The sequence below is a fragment of the Idiotropiscis lumnitzeri genome, chromosome 1, assembly GCF_059441095.1.
Source record: "Idiotropiscis lumnitzeri isolate Australia: NSW breed Sydney's pygmy pipehorse chromosome 1, RoL_Ilum_1.0, whole genome shotgun sequence".
Lineage (NCBI taxonomy): Eukaryota > Metazoa > Chordata > Actinopteri > Syngnathiformes > Syngnathidae > Idiotropiscis > Idiotropiscis lumnitzeri.
The window spans coordinates 27,901,205-27,923,294 of record NC_142391.1 but is presented as its reverse complement, the minus strand read 5'-3'; the positions used below and the strand labels follow the sequence as shown (position 1 = coordinate 27,923,294).

Here is a 22,090-nt window from a genome sequence, read left to right as displayed (position 1 = left end):
TCAATTTAGCCGTGTTGATTTGGGGCGACGTTTACGACAGAATTCCATTCATGTGGCAGCGAGGACTTTATACGTAATTTGGAACGTGGTGTCGTCTGTCGCTTAGTCTGAACGCAGTATTAAGGTCGTAATTTCAATAAATATTTCTACCAAAACCAATCCAGTCCATAAATATCAAAACAAGCAAACTAAACATATCTTCTCGTAACTACAAATGTCGTATGTCGGGCCAATAATTGTCCGGAACCATTTTCCGCTCAGTAGTTGCATCCACACGGACTCGTATCGCCGACGCACCCACGCACTGTCGCAACGTTTGAAATGGTAACTTTTCCCCCCGTTTATTTTATTTTATTTTTATTTAAGATCTTCCAAACATGTTATACTAAGCCAGTGGACATTACTACATTCTTTATACGTGTGTAATTGCCAACCTGACTGATTTTATGACTTGTGTTTGTGTCCTTTGCGTTGTGTATGTGTGCAGGCTGTTACCCTTCACACGGATTTAGGAGACATCAAAATTGAAATATTTTGTGAACGCGCACCGAAAACGTGTGAGGTAAGTAAAAGAATACATCTTTTCCGTTTTCCTGTACTTTACAGCGCATTTCCTGCTTGGGGTCATTTGTTGTAAATAATTTGTTCTTTATAGGACAATATAGAGAGGGGAGAGATGCATTTTTAAATTGTGTTTAAACTGAAAATGCAGGGGACCCAGTGTAAGAGTGATTTTGAAAATCAGGTTTAATTTACACAGAGAAAGAGGTATTAATGTGCAAATTCTGAGGATCCAGATTCAAATCTCTGCTCCATCCTTTCGATGGGGTAGTTATCTTCTCCCATCCTGTGCCTCCCACGTTCCAAAAACTTGCTAGACTCTAAATTGCTAATTGGTGAGAATGTGAGGATGAATGTCAATGGGCCCTACAATTGAATGGCAACCAGACTTGGGTGTACCCTGCAGGCTCCAGCTCACCCACCATCCCAAGCAAGCACAAAAGAAAATAGAGTGCAATTTGTCAAAAATATTTTCTTTTTAATAAATACATTGTTGCGAATAATAGAAAAATACTACGTTATGATCAAGTACTGTTTTTGAAACAAATGCACCGGATTTGCCAAACAGACCAGACAGCATGATATAAAAACATGAATAATCTCAAAGGTGTAGCTCATCAGTTAACATACTACATAAATTAGACACAGTCAAGTGGTCATAGAACGAATGAAAGAACTGACTAAATTCACACATACAACTTTTGCTATTGTTCTTCAGCCGCTTGTCTTGAGTCAGTTATTGAATGTTGTAATTGAACTAACTGTTGTGATTTACTATTGACTGTACAAGAACTTGACACACAAAACAGACTAAAACCACTAAATCGTTTTACTTTTAGAACTTCCTCGCCCTGTGTGCCAGCGGCTTCTACAAAGGATGCATCTTCCACCGAAACATTAAAGGCTTCATGGTGCAAACTGGCGACCCGACAGGTAGAAAACCACATTGACGAGATTATCTACAATGGCAATGTTGTCTTGGCCTTTGTGTAATTTGTTCTGGATGCAAAATCACACAGGCACTGGTAAAGGAGGAACAAGCATCTGGGGGCGTAAATTTGAAGATGAATTCAGCGAACATTTAAAAGTAGGTGGGCCCTTTTTTGTTTCTTTCAAATTTTAAATTGCGGTGGTACATGGAAGGTTAGAAACCTTGAAGCTGATGCAATTTGGAGTTCAACCCAAAGTATCCTTGCGGCCAAGTAGATCTAATTTCAGCCAGCATCAAAGGAAAAACTTCAGATTTTTTGTGTACGTGCGTTTCTTTGCCATTCTTATCCTGCAAGAACAATGGGAAGTAAGATAAATGATGTGAGAAGAACAATATGATCAATGAGACTAACTTAAAGAAGAAAGTTTTTTTTTCTTCTGTTAAGGGATGTTTAGCTCCTGGTACTGGTTTTATTTTGGTAGGTTTATACTTGAAAACAAGATAAATGAGACCATGCTAACTAATTTAACAATTGTAGCTATCATGAAAGCGACCTACAATCTGGACAACTCAATCAAAAAAAAAATATCTATTACACATGACATTCAAACTCATGAAACCATTTGCTATGTCTCTGATAAGACCCCACATGACGTTCTGATGTCCAAGTAGGCTCTTCCTGACTAGATTTTGTTTTTAGGAGAAGGCTGATGTTTTTTTTTTGCTAACACTGACTGGAATATAGCACTGTTCATAATTTCCTCCTCCTAGACTGAGGATCTAGTTGCAGCTACAGAAAAACGGCCCCAAAGCTTGATACTGCCACCACGTGCTTTGCTGTAGGTTTGGTATTCTTTTGATGATGAGCAGTGTTGTGTAAAATCATCTTTTGTTTGTTTCAGCATAATGTTAGAGGAGTGGTCTCAATGGCAAACAATGGTCCGAATACAAATGGCTCCCAGTTTTTCTTCACCTATGCCAAACAGCCTCATCTGGACATGAAGTACACAGTCTTTGGAAAGTATGTACAATACACTACGGCAATACAGTAATCTCTCTTTTTTTTTTCACGGTTAATGAGGACCAGAACCCTCTGCAAAACATGGGGGGGGGGGGGACAAAGTAGAGGTTGACTTTTTATTTATTTTTTTTAATTATTTTTTTATTTCCGATTCGAGTGGGATTCACGCCTCGTTTAACAACCTTTTGAATATTTGTCACACAACAAATTTAACTTTAAAAATGCAAAATGAAGAATAAATGGCAAGCTGCAGGCTGTGAGTGGAAAGTCTGGCAGCGGACGATTGTGAAAGAATGTTGGCTAATAACTACGTTAGTTTTCATTTTTATCTTTAAATGAGCTAACCTTAACTAGAATCCCATGGTGCATTTTAGCCAAAGGTACAATCCAGGTGGATTAACGCACTTTTAAACCCTTGTTTATGTTGTGCAAAGCAAAAGTTTCTGTCATTACTTCTGCTCTTGTTGCTCCTGCTGTTGCTTCTTCATTGTTCCCATCTTCTTCGCTCTTCCCATGAAGATGTACTGTCGCCCGAAGTAATCGTGGCTTAAATTTTGCTTTGCACAATAACATCAACCAGGACCTTTGGATAAAATGCAACGTGTTAAGTTAAACTCTTCTAAGACAAACTTTAACAAACACTAACATTTTATTTGCTGATGTTTCATCATCCTTGTCCTGCTAAGCGAGCAGTGCTTGTCGGGTGGCTGAGCGTGCTCCGCTCACAGCTTCCGGACACAGCTGTTTACCATCTACTCTGACTAACTGAACGGCACATTTGAATAATGTTCTGCGTTTCCGAACAGAATGTTGTTCAAAAGTGCCATTTGTTTATTAACCAAGAGGAAACCGGTGAGATACAAGGGAAAATAAAATGCTGGGTGAGGTTGCGATGATGCGCAGCCAAATGACTCACGGGATAAATTCACTCTCGCTCTCATTGGTCGATCTTGCATATAAGTACACATGGGTATGTACGAAGCCTCAGAGGCAACTCATCTCCTTGAAATAATGCTTCTTTCCGCAATATGGCTGCCGATATGGCTTTATAATATTTTTGTAATAAATATTTTGGTCCTTTTTACTTTGTACAAATACAAATTGTGCAAAATGTTGTTGCAAAATGCTCCTTAAACTATAGAGGAATTTTTATTATTATCATTATTTTTTTCCCCCTAGGATTATTGATGGCCTGGAATCACTAGATGAGCTGGAGAAACTCCCCGTGCATGAAAAGACATTTCGACCCTTGACTGAAACACGGATTAAAGATGTAACCATTCACGCTAACCCTTTTGCTGGTTAAGAAGTGTCATAGTTATACCCACAAGCTTTTGTCAGTGTGTTTAAAAAAAAAAAAAAAAGATTACATTATTTAGGGAAAGAAAATCGTAAAGTGCTACTCTCCCCATTCGTTTGTAATTCATAAACTGTACATTTTAACATGTTTTTTACTAAATAAAAATGGAATCAAATAATTACTTTTCATTGTCATTGTTGGTCAGTGGCGTGAGGTAACAACGTCTAAATACATGGTTAATAATCGTTAGTAATCCATATCCAAATGCTGAATCTACTTTGTTGACGAGGTCAGTCCAACTTAAAAGCACAACTGGAGCAAAACCTGTGCAACAAAACATTGCAGCTATTTCAGATGCAAGCAAAATATCCATCCATTTTCTATTGTATTCAAACAATTGGGTCGCAGGTGACCCGGAGCCAAATAATACAGAGTCCACATTCAATGACGTCCTCTTACAAACTATCAAAAACTTCACTGGAAGGTTGACGGACCATTTTAGTTTGAAAGATGGATACTTTGAATTTTATTATTGGTTTGTTTATTGGTCACACAATGCCAAAGGTGTCGTTTGCAAAGATGTACTGCATAAATAAAGACTGTTATCATCAAAAGTGGAGATGGCGCTCTAGACAGACACTCTTCAAGGTCTACTTCAACATTAAGTTTCTAACGTTCCTCCACTATTAGCAGTCACTTTTAACACACAGATGTGTTATTTATGAAACCCCGTACCAAAAAGTGTACATGGCCACCTTCTGACAATGTTTTCAAATACTGCAGACTTACAGTTATCAACACTTGTATTGCATTTTTTAACCAATGCTTCCATATTTCATTAATACTCATTATGTACAGCATTTGTACTCCACCACATTGCCTTCATCTGCTATCAGGGCACTTGTTCCATAAAGTTTGATAACAGAACCAACGCTCCGCTCCACCCAGTCTGTGTAAGTGTGATATTTGCATTGCTCAATACAAACAGTAGCTAACCAAAAGCATAGCCAGAATTCTTTTCAATGGAGCGGCTATGGTGATACAATATCATTGAGGTGTGGCTGTGTATGCGTGCGTGCATCATTCTTTATCGAACCATCCACAGTAAGGGTTTCCTGAAATAAAATCCACACTTTACCAGAATTATGCGCAGAACACTCACAATCAAGCTCAGTAAAAAGCGAAGTTTCGCTGACCTTGACTGACTAGGTAATGCCATTTTCTTTAGTGCTTTTGTGCAGTCTGTAGGTCAAAGTACATCTCCAGCTGTTGTGAAATGCGCTATATAAATAGTTGTATTGTGTTGTATTGGGTTCATTGCTGCTTTTATTTTGAGTATGTGTGCATTTTCTTTCATGAAACCATGACTGTGAATGCTATGATAAACAATTGACTTCGCAGCCTTTTAGCTGGTTGCTATGGTGTAAAAGTTATACTTTATGTGTTGACTGTAAGAAATTAATATCCTATATTTAATACAGTCTTTTAGAGTTTAGATCCATTTTTCATTTATTCTTTAAATAGCAGCTAAAAGTGGTGGAGTATCACAGGATCTAAGAATATTATTTATATCCATGTGAAAATGGCAACAAATATTTTGATTAGAAAAAATTTCCACTAAGTGTGGTGGTGGCCAGAGTGTGACAAAGGGTGGCCATTGCCAATACGTAGCTCCGCCCCTGTAGCTCACCATTTCTCTGGCTGACTGCATGACAGCTTGACACTGGACGCAAGTTAAGAAATGTCAGCCTCAGGTGATGCCTTCAAAGTAGGTTTCTTCTACGGATATTTCATACATCATTTATTTTTATGATCTCCACTTTATACCCTTCCCCATAATCATATTGCATATTGTTGAACATGTTGACGAGATTAAAAAAAAACTCACTCAATGCTGCATGGACCTATTTCAAGATAAAACAAAATGTACCATAAGTACATGGACAATTGATAGTGATGCTTTGTATTTAAAATACTACTTTGTATGAGTGATCTGTCCAGTCTTTATTATCAGGCTGGAAAATGAACTTTGTCAGAGCATTTGGGCGAAACCAGATTATATAACCCCGCGATTCTGCCCAGGGTGTTCTACATTTACACATCTGAGTTTACATTTCATATTAATGCTCCTAATAATAATGTGTCATATTTGACTCTAATTAAACCCACTATAAAAATGAATCCCTAAATGATCGCACAATACCAATCCATTCCTGGGAGACTAGACCAGCTCAGAATTGCAACCAGGCAAGATCAGATGTAGCATTTTAAAGCAAAGGTCTTTTGAAATTGGTACGTTATACCTGTTTACATTTTTTTTTAAATCCCTAAATGATCACAACCAGTCCAAATGACACAAACCTAGGCTTCAACCCAGCAAATTTCAAACGCAGCAGTTAGTTCAACACCATTAACTCCTCCAGACTGGAAGTAAACATCAGCAAAAGCAAAGACATGGTGACCCTCTCCAGAATAAATACCTGGGGACTATTTTGATGACCACCTGATTTCCTCGAATCAAAAAGGTGATGCTGAGGAACTGCCGCCTGAGAATGTGCCTGTTTAGGAGCCTTGGGTGCATTCTCTGTCAGCAATCAGATTATATTGAAAGTTTTGGGGACTGTCAGTTCTCTTCAATGGCCTGCTGATACTATTCCGGCAATCTGCGGACCATGACAGGCTCAATGAAGGTGTGAAGAAATTTCATTGGCATCTTGTTGCTGATAGAGGACTTCAGCTTGCTCAGCTGGTACCTTCTCTCGATTTTCTGGAGAAGGTCACCACCATCTCTTTGGGTCTTTCTGACGATCAGTTCCTGGCTCAGCCCAGAGGTGTTCACATTACTCAACAAACTGCTGCTGAGCAGGTCCATGGTCCAAGGTTATCTGCAAACTTGCTTCTAAATTTCACTCTTACAGTCTTTTAGTAACCTGAGAGAGATACATTTTCACTTTTCTCGTTGCTTTTAAATGTCTTTAAATCTTTCAGTTTCATATCTGTTTAAATATTGTCCGTTTTTTTTTTTTTAATAAGCTACTTTTGTTGTCTCTCCACTGAGAATGTCTTCAGTTATTATGTTTGTTAATGTGTATAGATGATGTGCTTTCGGTTGTGTGAAGTACATTGAGTTGCTCTGTGTATGAAATATGCTACATAAATGAAGTTACATTGCCTTGCATCTCCCTATCAGAGGGCGGTAAAGTCATTTCATAGTTTGGAGACTGTGACTTACTTTGAAGTTCTCTGTCTGTTTCAGGTCTCTTCCCTGAAGGGAAAAGTAACCCTGATCACAGGTGCCAGCTCAGGTATCGGTGCAGGTACGTCCGTCCTGTTTGCAAAATTGGGAGCTGTTCTGGCTCTCAATGGCAGAGATGTGGAGAATCTGAAGAAAGTGGCCAAGGAGTGCGCAGAATGTGGTGGGGAAACTGAGGTATTCATGTGTAGAAATACATATGCCTGCAACAACTAGTATTTTGGCTGGGTTAACATAGTAATTGTTGTTGGCTCAACTTTAAAATGTAAATTATTGACATTTATGGAAACAATCTTAGCGCAAGTTGTTTGCTCCAAAACAATTTGCGGAGATATTTTTACTGATATCTTTAAGTTCTGTAATGTCTGTAAAAATGTATTCGTTTAAAACCTGGGGAAGCCAAATTACACATTAGAAAAACTCAAAAGATTTTTGTTGAATTGCCCAATTTAAAATTGTATGGAAGTTTGTTGCCTAGAAATGTTGAGTTCCCGCGTGTGTGTGTTAGTAAGTATAGCATATCCTTACCGATGAATGGTGGAGTCTTCAACTGATGGCTTTATATTTGTTTATTAAATAACCTTTTCGTTTGCAGTGAATTCCAACCACCGTAATGTTACGTTCACACCAAATCCATTTAAGCGTTCTGCTTTGCTTAATTCGCTGACGTTTCACCGCGAAGGTGTTCTCAACACAACCGCTCATTCGCGCTCACGGGGAGGGGCTTCGCTTTGTGAGGACGACAGCGTTTCTGGTTAGCAAACAAATTAAAACAGTTTTCGAAATTGCAAGTGGCCGACACTGTGCTAAAGCTAATGGAAACAATATTGCCGTATTGGAAAAGTTCAACAGCTGTAAAAAAAAAATAAATAAATAAATAAATAAAAAATAAGAATAAGTAAAACATTTCAGACTCGTCGCTTATTTAGCTCTAAGCCTGGTCCCCGTAGTAGTAGCTGGTCGTGTTTTAAAGCTCTGGATGTCCACATTCGGCAACGATAATTTTCTTTCTTCTCTTTTCAAACAACCCGCCAAGTGTACATGACGCTTAGTGTGACGTAATAGTATCTGATTGGCCGGCGACACGCAAAAACAGTTCTTTTTTTTTTAACCGCGCTGAAAGGGCGAATGGGCGAATTTTCGGTGCTGCGCTTCGGGTCTCTTAATTCCAAACGCATCATTCGCGGCCGCTCACGCAAACTCAATTGACTTGAATTCAATCGCGCCGCCGAAAACGCTCGCAACGGATTTGGTGTGAATGTAGCATAAACTGACTGTGTTTCTCACTCGGTTCGATCGTCTTCATCCCTTTACTGCTGTTGCAAACGTCCACTAGCGTGACGCAATTAATCCGAAAATGTAATGATTGGGAACTACAGAAAGTAGTGCAGTTATTCATTTTAGAACACTACAACTAATAATAATATATTCAAAGTAACAATGGCAAAATTAATTTTGAAATTAGGTCATTTACAATACAATTCAATACTTATGCTTTGTATGCAGTCCTTTCTTGTGCCCGGTGACCTGACAGACGAGGAAACAGTGAAGAAGACGGTGGAGCAAGTCATCGCACGCTTTGGCCGACTGGACATCCTAGTGAACAACGCCGGCATCTTGGGCATAGGCGGCATAGAGAAGTCAGACTTGGCAACATTTGACAGAATCATGAACGTTAATGTCAGGTGAGTGTCGTCATGGAGACATACTCATGTTGGTTGCAGTGCTGGAGGTAGTTCAAATCGGTATTTGCTTTTCAGAGCAGTGTACCACCTGACCCAACTCTGTGTGCCTCACCTGATCGAGACCAAAGGCTGCATTGTCAACGTATCCAGCATCGCTGGACAGACAGCGGTATGGATTCCATTGGATGCCGATTCATGTGGCTATGATTTAATTCAATAACTGATTACTGTCATCGATTATTGACCCCTACCCCTATTAATGACGGAGCCCTGCCACGACTATAGTGAAAACACAAATGGTTCCATAGTTGGACGATGTTGGACCTCAACTAGAGAACTGTTTCAGTCTGTTGTCATTGCAGTCTGCTATCGCCCTGGCTTATTGTATGTCCAAGTCTGCCATTGATCAATTCACTCGCTGTGTTGCTCTGGGTGAGTCAGCAGTTTTATTTAACAATCCTCTAGCAATGCATAAAAAAAGACAAATATTTTACTCTACATGCTTTTAATTTCAGAACTGGCGCCGAAGCAAGTTAGAGTCAACTCCGTGTGGTATGTTTAATGAGCTCGTGTTAATCCAAATCCCCGCAGAGGACACTTTTGAAACCACCGTTTGTTTTAATTTCACAGTCCTGGTGTGATAGTAACAGAAGTGTTCAAGAGAGCAGGAATGGATGAAGAGACCGTTGCTCAGGCAAAGACAATTTTTAGTCCATTTTTACTGTCTGATCTCAGTGGTGGCCTGCCTATCATGCTATGTATAGTTAAATTTTCAGTTGTTTTCTCTTTTCAGTTCCAAGAAGAGTGCAAGCAGACACACGCACTTGGCCGACCGGGTGACGTGGACGAGGTGGCCCAGGGCATCGCCTTCCTGGCATCGGACGCCGCTAGCTTCATTACCGGAGTCAACCTTCCCATCGATGGGGGCTATTGTCTTATGAGTCCAAGCAAAATGGAACTCTAACAATATAATAATTTGCAGTGTATGATCAAATCACCAAGCAGATGCTATATGGCTAGTTTAAAATATCACAAACCTCTTTCTGACAGTGTCAATGATTATCTTTGTAAAGCCTTTCAGGGGTGGTTTAAAGATCCTCTCTTGTGAAATGTGCTATATCAATAAAGTTGTAGTGTATTGGTTGTTATTGGCTATTAAAGGGATCATTTTGCTAGGATGGTCCATTTTTCAATAACAAGCTCAATTTGTGGATTCTTTTCTTATTCTCAGAAAAATGATATTAGCTTGTGTTTCATATTTTATCTATTTGTTTTGTAGAAATCAGTCCAAAAATAAGACTTGAAAACTGCCACCTAATGATAAAAGATCTGACCACGCCCTCTCTCCTCCCTCCATGTCTTGGTGGGAGTCACGCCAGGGACTAAGGATAAATACATTATTAATCTCAAAATAACGGGACCAAACAGTCTTGGACATGTCTACATAAGGCCACTTCAACCTCAGAAAATGTCACAAAATGATTCGCCTTTCCATGGCGGACTTTAAAGAGAATGAAACAATGAGCAGTTTCTGACATGTCTGTTTTCTTTAATAAGTCACCAAGATACGCAGAAAAAACGCATGATGAGAGACTTTTCATTAATTGTTCGTTTTATATTACAATTTCATTCATAAGCATGAGCTTGGCTTACTTTTTTTCCACCAAGGTCACTCAGGGCTTCACCTTCACCACTCAACTTAAAATCCAGTCCAGTTCGGCCACACTCGGCTGTGGAGTCGGCCCCCTTGCTGGAACTTAAGTGCTCTGAATTTTGTCTGTCCATCCACCAATCCATTTTCTGCACTTCATGTCCTCACTACGGTTATTCGCGGGCAAGCAGGAAGATTTCAGAGTACATCTTTTCACCAAGGCACGAAAGCCGCGATTGTCATGAGGCTCGCTGTCCAACAATGATGATCCTAAAGGGGCACACCTAAAAGCACGCGAAACCTTCAAAAAGGCCACCACAAGGGTTCGTCAATGAGCTGTTTATCCAAAAGCAACGCCCACTTGCACTGCAACTGTGACGGACGCGTGTGCGGTGGCGGACACGAACGTACTCGTCGTTACAAAAGCGGCATCTCAGGATGGCAAGAAGCTGTTCTGCTAACCTCATCTGTTTACCAACCCAAAGCTAATTGCTGCCTTTAGCATTACTGTTGCCAGAGCTGGGCACTTGACCCTTTTTGCCGGTCAGTCCTCCGCCCTCCGGCTGCGATCTGGGTAGCCTTCGGACATCGACCCTCCGGCCTTATTCATAAAAATTGTCGCCCCGACCCAGTTCCGCAGCCAATCAGCTTACTGCTGGCTGCTACCCACTGCGCAAGGCAACAATCAGATGGTGCTGTGGGCTGGCCAATCTGCTTTTGCAGGCAAGACGACAAGCTCAGCTGAGAGAGAGAAGTATGCAGCAGTGAGCCAAAATAAACCATCTTTTAATTTATCAATCTTGAAAGTTATTAAAAAGGCCGATTATTGGCAAAATGCAAAATATCGCCCCAACAATCGCCCGGCCGATGATCGGTCTATCGCTACTTATTACTTATGCATGCTTATGTTGACCAATTCATTCTGGTTTCCCGCCAAAAGCCTTCAGGGGAAAGCAGACTTGATTCCCTCTTGTGTTCTTTTGAAGACAACTGGTCCCCCTTGCGATTCTCTGTTGTGACTTTATGGCCATGGGAACATCTGATAACTACCAGAGGTCTGTCTTACAAATACACGTTTAACTGCCTGCTGTCTAGGAAGCCAGTGTCTCTTTTCTTTGAAAATTCAACCCAGAGACTTGTTCATTTTAAGAGACCCAGTCACTTTAGTGAACATATACAATATCATCATTAGTCTATATGTAAACATACTTAATAAACCAAATTATATTCGAGACAAGACAAGAAAACTTGTATAGCGCATTTTATGACAGCTGCAGCTGTAACAAAGCGCTTTACATAAGGTATAAAAACTATTATGCTGTACATTCAAGTAATATAATAATTTTATAACGAGTACATTTTACTGTATTAATTATATATAGAATAATTCTACTGTACTGTATTAGTATTTGCACCTCACAGTTAGCTTTCGCCCAAAAGAACAATTCTTACCTTTAATAAGAAAGCCCAAAAAGAAATTTCCCCACATTTGCATTGTGAGAAGTATGTTCTAGCGTTGTGACGTCACTTCGGTTACACCAATCACGGATCGAGTTTCAGCCCCACCCGGAAGTGCTTGTCCTGTGGCTCTGGTTGTAAGTTACACTAGACTTGAACCTGAGAGTGTTTTGTACAGGTTGACTTTTTACACACAGATGGCGTCAGGCGACTCATATAAAGTAAGTAACGCTCCGCTTCCACGGCTTGTTATATTTACGGGACACTCTAAAATGGTAAAATAGAATGGAATAGATTTCATTTCATTATTGCAGTAATTAATGACGTGCACGGTTCAGTTGCTTACGGTGTGAAGTTTGTGTTTGACTGAATACGACCATATAAACAGATGCGAGCATCGTGTTTTTACTGCCTAGTATTCAGTTCTTAGGACGACACAAAAAGTCAAAAAGCAGCTGCATAATGAGCTTAAGAGGTCGTTTTCATTTTTTTGGTCACTAAACATTCCTTTTTATTGCAACAAATGACACTTAAGTATTTTTTACATTCTTAATCCTATGTCATCGCTTTCTCACACAGAGTGACTTTTGGCAAATGAACCATAATTTATTTTCATCCATCCATTGTCTGAGCCGTTTTTCCTCACATGGGTCGCAGGAACCATAATAATAATAATAATAATAATATTCCCTTTATTAGTCCCACAATGGGGAAATTCGAGATTCGAACCCAGGCCTCCTGGGGAGACTGGGTCCTGAACGCGGCGCCTTAGACCACTCGGCCATTATTTCATTATAAAAGTAGCTAATAATGCTGTTAATTTGTTCCAGCCTTCTCTAAAAAACAAACAAACCAACAATAAAAACGCCCCAAAATGTTGTGACGTGTATTTTTCTGAATACAATGCATTTGTATTTAGCCTCACAGGCTAACTTAGCTGCTGTTTTCGGAGACTCTGAAATAAATGCAATCAAATTGTCATTTTTAAAACCGTTTCAGGTGTCTTCCCTGAAGGGAAAAGTGACCTTGATCACAGGTGCCAGCTCAGGTATCGGTGCAGGTACGGCTGTCCTGTTTGCTAAACTGGGGGCTGTGCTGGCTCTCAATGGCAGAGATGTGGAGAGTCTGAAGAAAGTGGCCAAGGAGTGCGCAGAATGTGGCGGAGGAACTGAGGTATTAATGTGCCCAACTACTGATGTCAGGTATAAAAGTGTTTAAGCACAGTTACTCATATTTTACGCAGCCCTTGCTTGTGCCGGGCGACCTGACGAACGAGGTCACAGTGAAGAAGACGGTGGAGGAAGTCATCGCGCGCTTTGGCCGCCTGGACGTCCTCGTGAACAGTGCCGGCATCCTGGCCATGGGCGGCATTGAGACATCAGATCTGGTGATGTACGACAAGGTGATGAACATCAACGTCAGGTGGGTGTCATCATGGAATCGTACTCATGCTGTTCACACTGTTAGTACTCAGTGATACTTGTTTTCTAGAGCGGTGTATCACATGACCCAACTCTGTGTGCCTCATCTGGTCAAGACCAAAGGCTCCATCGTCAACGTATCAAGCGTCAATGGACAGAGATCGGTAAAGATATTTATCAAATCGTCTTAATTAATTCACTGGCCATGTCGTTAGGCATCATCACACATTGTACTTGGGTCAATCCTAAGTTACACAACACATTTAAAATATGAAAATGGATAAAGTCTTCACACCTCAGTTGAAATGCTTGACAGCAATTGTGTGATGTAAAAAAAAATGAGACCAGAATAAATCATATCCAAACATAATCGACTTAAACTGAATGCAGCTCTGCCTACCTCCGTGATTGTGTTTCAGACAGTGTAGTCGCGCTGTGGCTTTGGAAGTCATGGGTGGAAAATGTTGGCGCGTGGTACTTATGTCAATTTTCCAAATTGTGATATCATACTTCTGGACGCAGGTCAAATATTCGTCACCTTGATTACAAACACTGACATGTTTTTTTAATGGGAGTCAGTTTACCTAACCTCTTCTGTACAGTTTCACATTTGTCATCTCTTAACAGCCACAATAAAAATAATTATTGGGTGATGTCATTGAAACGCCATTTTGAACTAATTTTTCCTGAAAAGTTTGGTCCAGTTGGCAACAGTGCAACCTCATTGGCTTTTGAATTTCACACCATGTACAATAAAAACATACTGCGACATTAATATACTCTGATAATGTGAAAACATATATTCTTTTTTATAAAGACACAATTGTTTAACACAGTGTGTTCCTAATGGAGTGTCCCGTGAGTGTGAAAGTAAGTATCCAAGTTCAAAGCATCTGGTACAATCTTTGCAGTCTTGTTGTCATTGTAGTTCCCTGGCGTCCTGGCCTATTGTATGTCCAAATCGGCCATTGACCAATTCACTCGCTGTGTCGCTCTGGGTGAGTCAGCTGTTTTATCAAACAATACTCTACGCACCAAAAAAGATGAATCATGGAAATGCTTTTCATTTCAGAACTGGCGTCGAAGCAAGTTCGAGTCAACTCCGTGTGGTATGTTTATGACCTCGTGGTCTTTCAAATTGCAGCAGAGGACACTTTTTGATCCACTGTGTATTTGAATTCCACAGTCCTGGTGTGATTGTCACAGAAGTGCACAAGAGGGCAGGACTGGATGAGGAGCAGTATGCTAAGGTAAAGACCGGATTATGTGTATGTCATTTTTAAAAGCACACGACTTCATCATATTGTTTGCACGTGGACAACATTGTTGGTACCCCTCTGTTAACGAAAGAAAAACCCTCAGGGGTCACAGAAATAACTTGAATTGGATGAATGTGGTTCATTCATCCTGCGTGCATGTCAACGGAGGTTGGCCACAGTCCATTGAATCTTACATCTCTGGATATGTGCAACTGTAGTCATCGGAACGTCAAACTTCTTCGAGATGATCTTGACTTTTTACTGTGCCTGACAATATTTTTCTTCCGAATCTCCTGAGACTACTTTGTCCTTGACTTCCTCCAGTCCCATGTTTCAGTGTGGTACACACCGTGTTACCAAACAGCACGAGTGACTGCTTGTCATGATTTCAATAGGCGGACCGACTGATTGCCAGTTTGAAGACACCTTTGATGTTATTCAGAGGGCACAAATTGGGAATGGTGAAATTATTTTCCATCTATCCGTCTATTTCCTTTTTTAAATTATTATTACTTTCTCCACTCTTTGTTTTCCCTTCATTAACAGAGGAGTACCAAAAAATCTCGTCCACATGTATAACAAGTACACTGGCACCTTGAATTATTTATTTATTTATTTTTAATGATAGATGGGGACGATGATCCTCATCAGTTATGTAGGTCATAAAAACTGATGGAGACTGGCTATTGTAACTAACATCAATGTCACTGTGTTTTTACCCCTGTGGTCTGCAACCACTGTCCCGCGGCCCGTGAGCGGCGATCCGCACAGATGACAGAAAATAAAAACTTGCAGTTGACGCATGTAAAGGTTCTAATTGTCTTGGCGGCCTTACGCTAATATTAAACCCACAATCTTACAAAATGAGTAAAAACCATCTCGCGTACGAAGCCCGCTCTGTACAATATGTGGCCAACACCTGCCGTCTCCCTCACAAAAAAAACCAAACTATTTTCTGGCCATGCACAAACACTCGCCGCATAGTGAGTTATGGCCTTAGAGAGAGACAAATACTGATTACATTATTTAAAACAAGTCCCCCCCCCCCCCCCCCCAGAATATTCAAAACAAGTTTTGTTTTTTGTTTTTTTTTCCCTTCTGGGATTTGATTTATTTCTCTTTGTATCAAACAAGCTTCAAGTTGTACCAGCAACTTGTTTTCCCAGAGCATTTACTTTCTTCAACTTGTACTGATATAATCGGGGGATAAAGAGAAAAAATATATATTACCAAATCTTTTTTTCCCCAAAAAATCATTCTAAGAAATAAAAATTATTTAAATTAATCATTAAAATGTGCCAGATTTATTTTCTTTAATTATTCCATAGTTAATTTAATTTTACACTTAATATTATTAATGACAGTTGTTTTTTTTTTTCTTTTTCTTAAACTTTTATGACGGTGTCAGTGAGCCGACAACTGATGAATTCAATTATTTCTATGGCAAATATGCATTGGAAATTAGGACATTTTGGAATTCAAAAGGTCAATTGCCTCATTGGCCTGATGTTTATGGACAAAATTTTATGGAATTTATCCGCATACCAGCGAACCTGAAACTGTGGGTGCCCTCTAGTGGTTCACGAAAGAATCTCTGTACCGTTCAGTTTCATTTAACATGGTAAGTTCAATACATTTACATTTGATCTTTAATAGACGTTTGTAAACATTTATGTCAGTAAACTTGTAAATAAATCCACAACATTGTAAGTGAGCAATTATTTCAGCAGTTTGTTTTCACTTGTCCTATATTTAATCCCAATGGCAATGTTACAGTGGCTTACATTTATAATATTAAATATAGTTTTTCGGAAGATAACCATGGTTTATTTTATTTTTTTTGCGAAGCACTGTACTGTACACTATGGTTTAAAAAAATCCAGCTGTTGTTCAGTCTTTTTTCTTTTCTCCTTTCAGTTCCTAGAAAAGTGCAAGCAGACTCACGCACTTGGCCGACCGGGCGAAGTGGACGAGGTGGCCCACAGCATTGCCTTCCTGGCATCGGATGCCGCTACTTTCATTACCGGAGTCAACCTCCCCATTGATGGGGGCCGCCATGCTATGTGTCCACGATAAAACTTCACGGTATAATTTAATAGATACATTTTCTTTTCACAATTTAAATGGTTGAGTTATTTCAAATTTAAAAGAACAGTTTCATGGTGCTAAATATTAAAAAAATGATAACTGTAACTGTACAAAATAAAGTTTATTGAACAAATGTGGCCAGCGTGCATATTTTTTTGTTGTATTCCCATTGAGTACAGAGCAGTTGTAGCACCAGGTTAGGTACACTTGCACAGTCTAACGTTAAATAATTCATTTTCAATTTTAAAGAAACATTTTGGTGTAATTCGATTGACAAATTAAGCAATTAAATAAAAAAAAAAATACATTCTGAATATATTTGTTTACAATTGACAATAACTCAATTATTTAATGAGACAAATGATCAATGGAAAAACTATATACATTTTGATTGACCAATTTTAGGAAAACAGTGTTATTTATTTGACAAATATTAGAGGCCATTAAACTGAGAACAAAACATTTGCCTTTCAAGGATTGGTAATTCCATTTTAATGAGCAATGTTTTTTATTGTCAATTCTGTTTTTATTTTACAGTGACGCATTACTGCACTGCGTTTTGCGGAAATCTGTTTCGCTAAGGCAGAATTTTCATCATCTCATTAGATTGTACAAGTGTCCCTAATGTTGTGTCCAGTGAGAGTACCCTAATGAGGACTACTCAGACGCGCTGTACGAGGTAGTATCTTCTCACATGCTTGTGTGAAGACATCTGAATGAGTGATATGATGCACACAGTAACAGCTATTGCACTTTATATTACAACATACAGCACATATACACAGTTATAAATAATACATTATCGCATTTATAAATGTACCTTCATTATTTCTGTACAACCAGAGTTTGATAGAGCCAAAACAATGAAATGTTCTTATCGTTTCCTTCAATCCAGGAAATTCAAAGCGTGTAGCGAGTCACTGGAGAGGAAACATAGTCATTTTATTCCAAAGGCGGATCAGTGCCAGAAGTCTTAAATGTTCCCGCCTCTGTTCCTGCAGTCCAAGCATAGTTTTTGGAGCGTAATGAGAGTTCCTTGCAGTCCACAATAGTCCATCAGGTCACCCTAGTCAGGAGGTCAGGATGCCCGTTTACTGAGCTTTTATAAGAAACAAACCGGTCCAATCTCAAGGTGATAACGTGATCCAGGCTCTGAGGTCGGTAAGCTGGATATTTCCACTATGGGGAGTAAATTTGGTTCCTGAGTCTGAAACACAAAGTGGGTCTGATGCCAGCGGCCGTCCTTGATCTGTGTCAAAAAATAGATACTGTCACGGTCTGGTGAAAAGCATTTATCACCACATTTCTGCAAAGCTTTTGGGCTGATCTAAAAATGCACATTTATTTTTTTTTCCTCCGGAAATGTTACACCTGCATTGGGAATTAAAGATGAATGATAGCTGATGATATGCTTTCAAAATATAAAAAGGGGGAAAGTTGGACTAATTTGTGCTAATGTATAGAACAACACTAAAGTTAGCTGTTGGTGGTTGAGTTCCCTAAATTGCTGCCCTTTCTCCTTCCATCCAAATTTATTTTATCTGTGCAGATGGTCCGCATCTGGTTGGGGGGAAAGTAAATGATCTATTCCATACCGATATGTTCTGTTGAGGCCGATAACAGATATTTGACGCCGATATTTATTTGCAGTAAAAGGGAAAATATTGGCGTGAAAATATTTCAGTGTTATCATTTATCTAAATAAACTTGTAATTTTATTGCATTTTTTTTGTACTCACTTTGTGTGAATAAGAGTGCCACTGCCACCCACTGTAGTGGATGTGCAATTACACTTTTATTTTAGTACTGCAAACAAATCATGTTCCCTAGGGTCACATGTGTCTCCCCCCTGCAATTGCATCATTCGCCATAATTTTAAACTGACTTCCTATCAGCTATGACGATTAGAATCACACAACCGAAAAGTATTCAGATTTGACAAGTTTGAGTGGAGTGGAGTGTGCGCATACCCAGCAGTCATCTCTGGGTACAAGTGGTTCCAGAAGATCGCCTGCTTGGATCTTCTCTCCTGTCCAGGTTTTGAAGCTCACAGCCTGGTTGTAGTGCTGCAAAGAGGGTCCCGCTGCCCAAACGGGCGTGTTAAGGCAGTGGACTGTGATGTGTTGCACAGCCTCGTTACTCAAAAGGTGGATAAAGTTCATCTGGATACGTCCGACCCCCATCTCCACCTGGAAGGTGAATCAACATTCTCTTGATTTGATTGCCATATTTTCCATCTGTGTCAGTTTTGAGCCAGGAAAAACCTTGCTATGCATTGGATTTTAGGTACGCATTGTTGTTGATCCAACCTTGGAGACGGTGATAGGTTTCAAGCATGTTTGTCCTCCAGCGGTGAAGTTGCATGTGACCTCGATGGTGTCAGCATCACAGCCCAGGTTTGGGTCGATCCAGTAAGTACCTGGATAAGCAGCAACGGATTGTGAATACTAAAAAAAAAAACTAGGCACAAGCGTAAACATCTGTCCAGTTATTTGGAACCCTACCGTCATACATCCTTTGCTCACAGTTGTAGAGGTCTCGGCAGATGCGGGCTGGATTGTTGCGCTTCCCTAGTGGGTTCTTTAGACTGTGGATGAGAGAGCTGAGATGCTCCAAAGTCCTGATGATCTCCGTTCCCTGGTCCAGCATGGGAAGTTCCACATTGTGGTAATTCAGCTTTGAACAGATGACGACATTTTTATTTTAGTCAGTGTTTTTTGAAACGTAAAAATTTTCAGTTCCAGTTCCTGTAGTTGTAAAACATGATTTTTTTTTATTGACAAAGATACACTCATTTACAGGACATTGATCCAAGAGGGGTGCGATACCACAATCCCTATAGCACCAATTGTGCGTCCTTACTTGCATTGGGCACGTTTGTGGAGATGAAGAAAGACGACGACGATGGAGACAAATAAGACCATTATAAGACCATAATAAGGCAAGCAGATTCGAATAGTTAATTAGCCATCTAATGATGGGTCGAGGGGGGTCGAGACCGGAACGGTAGATCATGGCTGTAGGGCGGGGGCTGACCGGCAAAAAAGGGTCACGTGCCCAGCTCTGCTTAATTATTTTTGCTGAACGAGCAACTATTAGAATTGAGGCATCATGTCATGTAACTCGATGCACTCATAGGCAGCCTGGTCTAGTTTGTTTGAGTCACAACAAGTGCAAATTGACGCAGACGTCCTGGATGTTAACAAATGTTAATAAAATATGCATGATGATAACTTTAATTGGCTAACTTATGCATATGTGATGTCACTTATGAATGGTGTCTTCATTGTAAATTCAGGTGAGATTCTGAAACATTTTGGGGCTGGAGAACCCACTGGCCCAAATGAGTCAGACACTTGCAAAGCAGCCACAGACGTGGTCCTCGAGTCTGATGAGGACCCATCTAACCCTTCAGACACATTTTCCTTGCAGAACTCCCCAGACGTGAGTATATATGTGTGTGTGTGTGTCGTCTATGTATGCGTTTTTGCACCTTTTTTTTTTTTTGGACTCAAGGAATTTGGCGCTACATTGGCCCTGCTCACTCACAAGTTTTTATTATCAATTTGTGAGATTGTGCAGAGAGGCAGTTTGAGATCATCATCATGTACAGTAGTTTGTCCGAGTGGAATTGCTGTAGAACTGCCACTGTGTTTTGGTAGAAGATTGTTGAACCATGTGATTTATACTAGCCAATAAGGGAAAATAGTTAATGATTAATGTCAATTGTTGAAATTCAATGCAATGGAAAATGGTGCTATGTAATTATAATGATGTTGAACAGTTATTAAATTATTATAGTATACAACACAGCTTTAGTAAGTTTAAAATGTAAAATTCCCATTTATTTCAATAAATGAAAGGTCAATTCGAAGTCAAATTAATTTATCTAGCACTCACTCACAATAGAGTCTCAAAGGGCTCCACATGTTAAGGTTAAACCTCACAGGCTTTCATCCAGTCAGAACTCACCTCTGGCCCGAGTGGAGCATGCGAATCTAGGATGACTTGAAAAGAAGCACCAAGTGCCTCGTTTTGCTACAGATATAAAACAGAGACATCAGTCATGCACACATAGTTTGGTGCAGAACTGAATTGACTATAAAAAGAAATATACATACAAGAGAAATGGTAGAACTGGTGCGACCCTACGGAATACAAAAATATTATCTTATTGCTGAATTGCAAAACACATAAGTCATATGAAAAGTGAAGTGAATTTACTGGAGGTCCTGGTGGGCCACGTGGACCGGGAGATCCCTGAAAAAAAAAAAAAATCCCATTAACACATTAGGCTTTCAAATATTGTTTTTTTTTTTCAGACGTTGCTTTGACTAACACCGAGAAGATTTATTATTACTTACCCTTGGTCCTGGCAAGCCCTGTTAAGGATGAAATAAATCAATACTTGAAGGCAGACAATTCCAGAATAACAGAATGAGGATGACGGCCGTAACATTTTTGTGCTGCCTGCTTAATAAACATCTGCTCTACCCTTTTGCAAACCAATTCGGAGATATAACTCCCTTCTCATCATAAGTGCATTTTCAGGTGTTAAGATGTGACGCATATCAATAAAGCTATTAAATGGGTTGATATGAGGACAACAATTTCATTGGAGCCAAGTGTCACTGGGGCTATTGCAATAGGAAAGTGCCAAATGGCATTAGTGTGTGTGTGCGTGGGGGTGTGTGCGGGTGTGTGTGTGTGTGTGTGTGTGTAGCCTCCACACTAAATATGCTATCCAGCACTCACAATTCAGACAGAAAGGGATTTGTCAAAAGTTTGTCACGCACCGCGTCCCCCCGACTTCCTTTGTCACCTTGTAGTCCCTGACGAGAGAGAAAGCAGGGGGTCACTCCATGGACCATAAAACTGTCAAAGTCAGGATGTGTTACACGGGTACGTACAGGATGGCCACTGGGGCCGATGATGCCAACAGGGCCCAGAGCTCCGTCTGTACCCTGGGAAGCAAGGACATGTTTGAGTGATTTAGAGCAGCGGTTGCCAACCGCTGGTCTGCGGAACAGTGCCAGTCGCAATACAGCATTCGCCTCATTAGCGCATCATACCTGCGCCCCGCTCTCCATACATGAGCAAACTAACCCACCCATTCGTCAGCGGCCTCGGTACCCGTGCATCATTCGTCACTCCATCATTTTATTTTCAGGCCAAACCAAATTGTAATCGTCAGTTGGTCAGTCCGTCAGTTAGTCCGTCAGATGTTTGTCAGTGTACCCACCGTATCTAAAAAAAACCAAAACAAAACGTTAGCATAGCGGTGATCCGTCAGTGTCAGTCTGTCACGGACAGACGTGATTAACGACGATTACCGTCAGTGGTTAGCTTGTCATTTTTCCGACATGTCCCGTCAATTGCCAGCAAAACGGGCGTCTGTCATTGGTGGACTGACTGACTGTTCCGTCATTTTGATGAAATGCCCACCTCTTGATGTAAGCAAT

General features: G+C 40.1%; 4 protein-coding genes across 5 annotated transcripts in view; 3 read left to right on the top strand and 1 right to left on the bottom strand.

Annotated features, from left to right (window-relative positions):
• The first annotated feature begins 51 nt into the window (after positions 1 to 51).
• ppil3 (peptidylprolyl isomerase (cyclophilin)-like 3) lies at positions 52 to 3,980 on the top strand. Its single transcript, XM_088305469.1, has 6 exons — positions 52 to 324; positions 488 to 562; positions 1,401 to 1,494; positions 1,581 to 1,648; positions 2,395 to 2,513; positions 3,693 to 3,980. Exons 1-6 carry the CDS (start codon positions 322 to 324, stop codon positions 3,817 to 3,819), a joined length of 486 nt encoding a protein of 161 aa, XP_088161595.1. The 5' UTR covers positions 52 to 321; the 3' UTR covers positions 3,820 to 3,980.
• A 1,525-nt stretch (positions 3,981 to 5,505) lies between these two features.
• Positions 5,506 to 9,935, top strand: LOC148344097 (uncharacterized). Its single transcript, XM_088306266.1, has 8 exons — positions 5,506 to 5,581; positions 7,070 to 7,243; positions 8,573 to 8,751; positions 8,827 to 8,920; positions 9,114 to 9,183; positions 9,267 to 9,303; positions 9,382 to 9,445; positions 9,545 to 9,935. The coding sequence occupies exons 1-8, from the start codon at positions 5,555 to 5,557 to the stop codon at positions 9,713 to 9,715; spliced, it is 816 nt and encodes a 271-aa protein (XP_088162392.1). The 5' UTR covers positions 5,506 to 5,554; the 3' UTR covers positions 9,716 to 9,935.
• Positions 9,936 to 11,951: 2,016 nt separating this feature from the next.
• Positions 11,952 to 17,181, top strand: LOC148344096 (uncharacterized). Of its 2 annotated transcripts, XM_088293086.1 has the most exons (9): positions 11,952 to 12,081; positions 12,860 to 13,033; positions 13,104 to 13,282; positions 13,352 to 13,445; positions 14,210 to 14,279; positions 14,354 to 14,390; positions 14,468 to 14,531; positions 16,458 to 16,625; positions 17,166 to 17,181. In XM_088293086.1, the coding sequence occupies exons 1-8, from the start codon at positions 12,058 to 12,060 to the stop codon at positions 16,614 to 16,616; spliced, it is 801 nt and encodes a 266-aa protein (XP_088149212.1). In that variant the 5' UTR covers positions 11,952 to 12,057; the 3' UTR covers positions 16,617 to 16,625; positions 17,166 to 17,181. The 2 variants fall into 2 exon arrangements, with proteins under 2 accessions (XP_088149212.1, XP_088149203.1); XM_088293077.1 differs by lacking the exon at positions 17,166 to 17,181 and having other exon boundaries at positions 16,458 to 16,761.
• A 185-nt stretch (positions 17,182 to 17,366) lies between these two features.
• LOC148344095 (uncharacterized) overlaps positions 17,367 to 22,090 on the bottom strand; it is a 51,703-nt gene continuing 46,979 nt past the window's right edge. Inside the window, exons 52-61 of the mRNA XM_088293100.1 lie at positions 21,539 to 21,592; positions 21,425 to 21,460; positions 20,993 to 21,010; positions 20,853 to 20,888; positions 20,750 to 20,776; positions 20,601 to 20,666; positions 19,133 to 19,304; positions 18,938 to 19,047; positions 18,599 to 18,817; positions 17,367 to 17,877 (exon numbers count right to left, since the gene is read on the bottom strand). Of these exons, the coding sequence (XP_088149226.1) occupies positions 17,731 to 17,877; positions 18,599 to 18,817; positions 18,938 to 19,047; positions 19,133 to 19,304; positions 20,601 to 20,666; positions 20,750 to 20,776; positions 20,853 to 20,888; positions 20,993 to 21,010; positions 21,425 to 21,460; positions 21,539 to 21,592 (885 nt within the window). The 3' untranslated portion in view covers positions 17,367 to 17,730. The remainder of the gene's footprint in view (positions 17,878 to 18,598; positions 18,818 to 18,937; positions 19,048 to 19,132; positions 19,305 to 20,600; positions 20,667 to 20,749; positions 20,777 to 20,852; positions 20,889 to 20,992; positions 21,011 to 21,424; positions 21,461 to 21,538; positions 21,593 to 22,090) is intronic.